General features: G+C 37.0%; 1 protein-coding gene across 1 annotated transcript; it reads right to left on the reverse strand.

Annotated features, from left to right (window-relative positions):
• Window positions 1–1,705: 1,705 nt before the first annotated feature.
• LOC110508694 (homeobox protein engrailed-2b-like) lies at window positions 1,706–6,810 on the reverse strand. Its single transcript, XM_021589415.2, has 2 exons — window positions 5,956–6,810; window positions 1,706–4,094 (listed from the first exon to the last, which is right to left on the reverse strand). Exons 1-2 carry the CDS (start codon window positions 6,422–6,424, stop codon window positions 3,766–3,768), a joined length of 798 nt encoding a protein of 265 aa, XP_021445090.2. The 5' UTR covers window positions 6,425–6,810; the 3' UTR covers window positions 1,706–3,765.
• Window positions 6,811–8,625: the final 1,815 nt, after the last annotated feature.

Raw genomic sequence — 8,625 nt, forward strand, 5'->3', positions numbered from 1 at the left:
GTGTCATTGTGATCTGGATTTGACCAACCTTACTTGGTTGATGTATGTTAGGGGAAAGTGATCTTGTTGATAAGAGACTCCGTTACAGGCAGAAACTGGGGATGGGATAGCTCTCAACATTCTGGGTTATTAACTTCTCTGTTTCCAAACAACACAGAAAAGTCTCAATGTTAATTTAATGAGGATATGTATCCTATTGAACCTACTAGTTTGAATGTTTCCATAAGCTTTTAATTTCCACTTTGTTATCTGCTGTGGACATGTCTGACAGAGCAAATTATTTCAAGGTAAATGTTATTTGTAGCAACTGAGTGAAGATGCTGTTATGGGATTCCTACAACACTTCGAGATCCTTAAAGAGTTTTGGCACATTTAAGCAATTTCTGGGATACAGAAATAATGTGTACAACTGTACTACATTTTGCTGTTGAGATGCTGGGTCTTCATGTTAGGCTCCTAAGCTCTATTCATGACTACTAAGTATAGGTGGCTTGCATTCAGCATAGTGCACCATTGACTTGAGAAATGGAAATCTGTATTTTGACTTCGCTATGACTTGTGGGGTGGTCACCCGACTACAATTAGGTATACTATGCTGCATATCACTTAGGCTGTCTATAACATCATCGTGCGCCTTGGTGCAAGTTCATGTGCAACTTTTTTTGTGGTCAACATTTCAGTAGTAGTTTTCATTTAGTAAATACATTTTAGACTGTTTGCCTGGTGAAACTAACAGTCATATTTTCCATTGTCATTGGGGACAAGATACTTTCTCTATATACCATGTTTGGATTCTGTTCATTTTGAACAATTAAACTTTTTTTTAAGGAACTTGAACTCTGCAAGTAGCCCTATTACAGTAGGCCATTACTAGCATTTAATGTCTATGTAAACACCACTTTAATTGCAGACTGTGAAATAAAGTATAACCATAATGTTGATGCATGAAATAATGTATTCTTTCAAGGTTTATTTAGCTGAGGACCACCTGCAAATAGCCAATTACACAATGCTGTTTACTCTTTATGAGAAAACAAGTCCACATATGTCTATTGAGAGCTAGCCCATCCAACTAGCCCAACAGTGAACTCGCATCATGGTAAGTTTTTGGAATATACTAACTGCTTATTAGAGGAAAATATTTTGAAGTTGCCCTATTGCCCACATTTTGTTCTGTACTGTTTAGCAGAATGAAATTTCCCTTGCTGTCTCATTAACCTTCAAGACAGGCCAGTAATTGTTATGCTAATTGATATTACGTTGTTTCAACACACATGTGACCTGGCCATATCACATTTATGCCTCAGAAATTATTCCCAGAGTGGATGTTTCTGAATTAACAGTAGGCTATTAGTCAGCCTGTATTTTTAGAGTACTGATTATGTTGTTTATTGTTTATAAGCACAAAAGAAAATAAAGGATTTAAAATTGTGTTAGTATTCTTGTGGTTTATTTACTTACAGTTAAATACACAGTTATGATACAAATTATTTACATTTGTCTGATATCAAAGAATACTGGGGGGGGGGGGGGAACACAACCAAAACTTTGTCCTTCTTTATACAGGTTTCAAAATGTTGTAAATTCACGTTGTATACCATCTGTAATGGTAATAGCCCATTCCTGATAGAAACATGTAATGTGTTAGTTCTTTGTAGCACAGTACTCATAAGAAAAGTTCATTTACGGAACTTTTAAGGCAAAGTGTGTTTTAAGTTTGGATTTTAATTTACACACACTTTAATATTGACAATGAAAGAAATTCACATCATAAGACCACAATTTGGTATGGATACAGCAACGTTTGTCTCACATGATATACAGGTGACAGATTGCAGCTTTCATGCAAAGGCCTCTAAACGTTTCATTCACAAAAACAAGGTATTGCAAGATAAATAAGTTATGTAAACATTCCAGAAGTCTCTTTTCGAGAAACATGACCACTTAGACTATGAGTATTGTTCATAAATATGAATGTTATGTTATTTGCAAATAATATGGATGTCATACTATAGAACGCATGGACTATTTGATATAGATAGATGCGGTAAAGGATTCAATGGAACGCAGACCAGATTGGCGCACATTCAACAGATCTGCTCTAACAAAGTGGATTTTCTTTAAATCCGTCATATATTGTAACAGGCCCACAATGTGGTTACTTAAGTCCGATTTTGGATATATTTGGCTGTTTTCGCTGCATAACATGTAGAAGTTGTCCCTTTTCAGGTTTAGAAGAAGTGACTGCTAAATGCTAACTCCTGCTCGTATAAACTGGTTAGCATAGCTAGCGTACAGAAATCGGTGGTGGTAGTAAAATTCGTTTGTAACTGTAATGCAGTTGATTGGTAACGATTACATGAACATGTGTTTGTGTGGACATCCATACACGCATTTTACTCCGAGTTTTACCTCAACATAGTGTGAAATACACATATAAACAATAGCCTAAATTTAGGCTACTTTTGCTGGGGGACAATGAGACTCGGGATCTTGACCCCATGGCCCTTTCCCCTAATCGTTTCCATGGCAATTCCAGTGATTTGGTCGAGTTCGATTGACCTCTTTACCGTATCTATTGCCTACATTATTTGTACAGTAAACCTATATATGACGCCCGTTGGCGTTACTTCATCCCTGAAGTTGTTAATAAAACTATAATGATTGAAATGAAGACATACAGTCCGTATAGGCTTCACTTGGCACTGAAATCCTGATTTGAGCCGGGGTAAAAATGTATTTTGTTGGTAGTGGAACTGACCCAAAACGATTGCATTTCCATGATCATTTCAAAATGGATATCTGTTCAATTCCAGTTGTTGCCATCCACCACTCCTCCCTATTTAAAACCCATTGGATATGAGCTAAGCGCGCATGACTTAAACTTTTGGTTGCATCGTAGCATTGTTAACCAATGGAAGTTGGTGTTATACGCTTGCATACCAGACACATATTTCGGTTTATATAATACTGTTTTGTTTTTCTTACAATATGCTATCTATTTCAACAGAGGTCCTTTAGTGAAAGTTAAGTTAGGTTACATTCATTTTAAGCCTCAACTCATTTCTATAGTTTGGGTCAAGTTTAAAGTAACGTATAGGCCTGTTGAATATATTTATTTTTTATCAAATCTGTCTCATATCAATAGCCTATAAGTAGTCTAGGCCTACCCAAAGCGGAATTATTTTGCTGAAATAATTCAAATGTAATGCTCACGAGAACTATAGCCTAGCTAATGCAGAATTCGAATATAAAAAGACATTCTTATCAGATAATACGCATAATTCAATGCGTATGGTCCCTCCATATCAACTCAGAAAGGCTGTATTTTTTACACAAAACAAAGGAACCTCAAATAAACATCAAAATACAACGAAACAGTTTGATACAAATTAAAATCACAGATAAACACAATTTAGGCTGTTTAAATTCACAGTTTGTAAAATGCAGCAGAAAAAATCTTTGGACTTCAGCCTGTTTTCATTATTTCGTTAAACGTGTCCACAAAGTCAAGTACGCCTACCAACAAAAAAAAGAACAACTTGCTAAAAACCCAACAAAAACCCAACAAACTTTAATGATGATGAAGCATTCTAAAGTTTCAGGGAGTACATGGCAAGTGTTACAACACAAAATGGTTTAGTCCCTATATACTGTATATAGGCTACAGAAAATTGCAAAATCCTGTCTCATTCATGTTTAAATATCTGCTGGTATTATGTACACTGGCCCTTTAAAGTTATTTATTGCATTGTTTATTTTTCTTCAATCGCTGTCTGATTTTTCATCCTTAGATGATGTGGCATGATTGTATAGTCCTTGTGCCATCAGGTGCAAGGCTAAAGAGTTTTTATTTCCAGTAGCCTTCTTTATTTTGGCCCTCTTGTTTTGAAACCAGATTTTAATTTGAGATTCGTTGAGGCCGAGTTCTTGTGCCAGACTTTGTCTTCTCTGTTCGGTCAGGTACCGATTAGTCTGAAACTCCGTTTTTAGTCTCTGGAGCTGTTCTGCTGTGAAGGCCGTTCTTGGACGCTTGTCATCCTTGCTTGGTGTCGTTGTCGTGGTCGACTTCTTTGGTTTTCGAGATCTTGGCCCTGTAGATTAGAATACATTCAATGACCAAACTTTGAAACGAAAAAAAGTATACCTTCATCGTCCTCAATAACATGATCACTAATGTCAGACTAATTAATATGATGATCATCAGAACCTAGTAACATGCAAGAATAGGCCTAGTTGTAGGCCTAGTAGCCAAGGAGGCCTGGTAGGCCATATGGGCATTTAGTAGCAGGCTAGTAGAATAAGTATTGTGTTGGTATTAATATGAGCCACATTTCCAATATAGGCACAATAAACTATAGGCCTAAATGTCATTAGAATTTAGTGTAGCCTATTCTAAAAGGGTGCGGGGTTTTGTGTGCATAGTAGACGATGATGGTGTTGATTGGGGTGGGGTTAGAGGGAGGCGGTATAGGCGCCCCTTTCTCACTGTTACCATAGGAACTACATTTATACGCTTGCATTTTCATAAATGTGTAATGAATATTGTAAACATTTATTGAAACTCTGCTGTTTGGAGTAGGCTAGTTCTACACCAAATAAGAGATCGATTCGCAGCTACACGTGTATTGGCTTCACAATATAGCATTTGAATATTATTATGATCAATTGGCCCATCTTCCATCGAAGCATATTTTTTTTCGTACTGCAAAATACCCTCCGTTTTCTGGAATGGTTTTTATTCCGTTTATTTCGTGAAATGCACGCCTATGCTATTTAAGACTAAGATTAAACAGTGGGAACGTTTTTTGTTTAGTAGCATAATGAAACTTTCTTTTGTTTGCCTATTATTTTTGAATTGTTCGGAGAAGTTAATGTATTCATTCCATTATGCATAATATAGGGACTATAGGCAACATGTTATACGACAATGGGATATTAACAATATTAACTTTGTTAGTGCTTCTAAAGCTAAATTAATAGTCCAATATGACAATTCCTAAGTTTAATAAACGATGCTAGTAACTAGAAATTAAATGAAAATGGCCAACTATAATAGTTGCTCTGATACACTTCTGAAGTTGAAGAAAAAATAAATAAAACAAACATTCGGCTATAGGCCATAATGGAAGATTGACATTAATAATCACAACCAGCAGCTAGGCCTAGACCTAATATGAGAATAGTTTGAGAATATTATGACATCATCACAGCGGGCTCAAGCACAAGAATAACTGCACACGGTGGTTATGCATGTGGACGGAATACACTTTTTGCCTCTCTCCATTGTAAACAAAATTCAAATTATATTTTTTTCTAAAGACTACTGAGGAACAATGGTGTAAACGTTTCACTACTGCTTTAAAAGTTACTTTGAAACTTTACTACTTCGATATTTTTAATATTTCGATAGATTCAATCCTTTTTTCTCCAAAAATGATTTACTTCTATTTTTTCTTCTTAATTTTCTTTTTCTCTCTCTTTATAATTCAACTGGAATTGTCAGCTTGATAATAATTGCATGACTAGCCAAATATTTGTATGGTGACAATAGACTTATAATAGGCTAACAGTAAAAATAAAATGTATTGCCTGATATATAGGCTATTTGGTTTGTAACCGCCAATATTATCCAATCAGAATTCCTAGGATAATCGAGGTCTTCTGTAGTTATGGATAAATTCGGAATATTTTTCATTAATTGGCAGGTAAAAAAAAGAGATGTAGAATATTATTTTATTAATTTCCTAAAAGTTCAGGACAAAGCCTTGAAAATATGTTACACAAAGGGATACTTTAAATGCTTGTATTATGTGGCTGCAGGATGTGGTTTCAGGTTTATTTTTCGACATATTTAGTTCACCAAGTCAGTTTATATTGCACTCAAGCGATCCAATGGCTCATAGTATTCATATTCGTACTAAATACTACGGCAATAAAAATACTAGACGTTACCTGATGATGGTCGGTCCGAATATCTTGTACAATACACCCAGGCTGGCCAGAGCATAGGTTTCGACGAAGGTGCAGAATTGGCATGAGAACTTTCCGAGTCGGAGCTCAGGCACTGATCTCCAATTTCTTCTGCGGGCTTGAGAAGCGTATCTGCAACAATATCTGCTTTTTTTGGCTCACTGACTGAACGAGAATTCGATGTTCCTTCCCCTGACACCGTCCCACCGAACTGCCCAGATTTTGGGGGAAGGCCAGGACTATTCTCTCGTCCATTGAGGTGATTCTCATCATAATTAAAAGTCCCATCTTTCCTCCGTCCAAAGTCTGGTCGTAAAATATTATCAATATAAAAGTTGGTGATCCTGTGCGGTTGCTGGTTCCCAGGTGCTTGGAGAAGAGGAAGAATAGCTCTGTTGGACTCTTCGCCCGAATCTTGATGCTCTCTATTGCCATTAGAATTTTCTTCCATAGTGAAATACTCAATGTCCAATTGTGGCACTTTTCTCGCTCTCCCACACAAAAGTATAAATATGAATTTATAAGGTTTCTAGTTTATTCCTCGTCCAATGCGTTTTTCAATAAAACGGAATAGGAAATAAAAACTAGTTCAGTTTTTTTCAGTATCTAGTTGTGGTAGTAGGCCTACTGAAAATCCACCTCTTGCCTTTTTCACAAAGAAAAAACATACTTTAAAATGTATTTCTCCGCCTGGCTATGGTTGATATTTGTTGAGAAAGTAGCCTACCATATAAAATGCTGAGTTGTAGTGGTTCCCTTTTAGGACAAATCCAACATTAATGCTTCAACTTCTAAACTACGAGTAGATAGAGGTGCTAACTGCTCCTGAAATACTTCCACTATGGATTTTGGTTCTTATTTTTAATAGGCTACGAGTCCCCCCAGTGACGTTGCCGTCCGGTATCCAAGACACGTGCCTTGGACCAATAGAGTTCCTGAAATGTTACCACATGACCGATGACTCTACACTTGACAGCACCCATACTCCCAATTCCCCAAACTCTAGTATTAAAAAAACATAAACAAGTAGGACACTATTTCCGATTCAGTCAGCCATCCCAGGTAATTTTTTTATAATCAAAACCAAAGTATTTTCTGCAGAGTTTTGTGTAAGGCTATAGAGAAATCATTTCGTTGGTTTCTCGGTTCAAAGAGCACTAGGCATGCTCATGAAAAGGGGTATCCCCGAATGGGGGTGGGGTGTGAACCTCAAATAGGCCTATGTTTTTCGACTTGAAAATAGTTGCATCATATTGATGGAGACGATTACCAAACATAGCCAGCACTCGCTAAACGCTTTAGCAGTCCCCAACATTACCGAATAAGTTCCCAGTGGTGTTTCCCGACTAGGTGCACATGATGGGTGGTTCACTTGCGAGGCTACTCGTTTTTTCGGCTATTGCACTTGAAATAGTCCTATATGAAATTCCCCATGTAATTTGAAATATTCGCCTATGGTGTCAAAGTACCCTAATCAAAGATGGTGCATAATAGTCATCCGTCGTTGGTGTCTGGTTATCTAATTAACTGATTGGCTACAATTCTACATAAAGATTGTTGCCCTAGTGGACGCTGACTATCTGTTTGGTCTTTAAGTCAATTCATGATCCAAAATTGGGTTGCGCTTAAAAAGGACCGTGGCGCTTTAAATATTGGCGATGCAACACAATGCTGTGATTTCACATGTTGCAGTTAAGAATTGAAGCCTAGTCTTCTCTCAGTGGCCTAAGCCATGGGTGATGTCCTCAGGTCCAGTCTTTAGGTAAAATGCAGCCATTAGCCCAAACAGGATAGCCTATAGGCTAATGAATAATCATGAATGTTCATTCAAGGTTTGTGGTGAGGTATTTTTCAGAGCAGCATAGCCTAGGCTAGCCCACATAGGCCAACTCGTTCTCTCTTAAGTGGGATGCAAATTTGTTTCAGCAATGTCTGTTATTATTTTTTAAAGACAAGCCTAAATCCTTTATGGCCAAATAACTATATCTTATGATTATTTGCAAAAGTCCCACATGGCATTTTTGACTGTATAGTGAGTGGGTCTATATACTGTCTAACTGTCATATATGCTTACAATCGAAGTGGGTCATTTCGACATATTGCCGAGCGAAATTAACTCCTGTCAACAAGAGCGCATCTTGCGCTTCAAAATTGGTGCACTGTAGGTGTGCAGTAGGTTATACTAATACAGCCGTATTGAGCGCATCGTTATTTTCTATTTTTGATAACTATGGCCTATAGCATCACCAAAAAACTCGATGTAGCCTATTGTTGGAAGAGGTCATATACCTGAATCCATATTTTGTGTTTGTTGGCCTATAGTTGAGGGATGTAGAAGACAGAAGTTACTCCAAATGTTAAATGATCCGCAAAAGATTACTGTACAAAAATAATGCACGAGAATAGCCTATTGATAATGATGACCTAAGGCTGTCGTGTTTTGATGGGAGTGCTTGTAAGTCCAACTAATACGAAAATATATGTTTTCGACTGCTACTTTTAAAATATGAAATGTACAAAACTGGCTGCTGTTTGAGAATATTGAGTTGGATTGAGCTGATCTATTTTCCCCTTTTCATTGTCTTTATAGAAGGATGTAGAGGTTACGGGTTTATACATCACGAATAGAAAACCTTTGCATATAGGTCTATC

Source organism: Oncorhynchus mykiss, chromosome 28 (genome assembly GCF_013265735.2).
Source record: "Oncorhynchus mykiss isolate Arlee chromosome 28, USDA_OmykA_1.1, whole genome shotgun sequence".
NCBI lineage: Eukaryota > Metazoa > Chordata > Actinopteri > Salmoniformes > Salmonidae > Oncorhynchus > Oncorhynchus mykiss.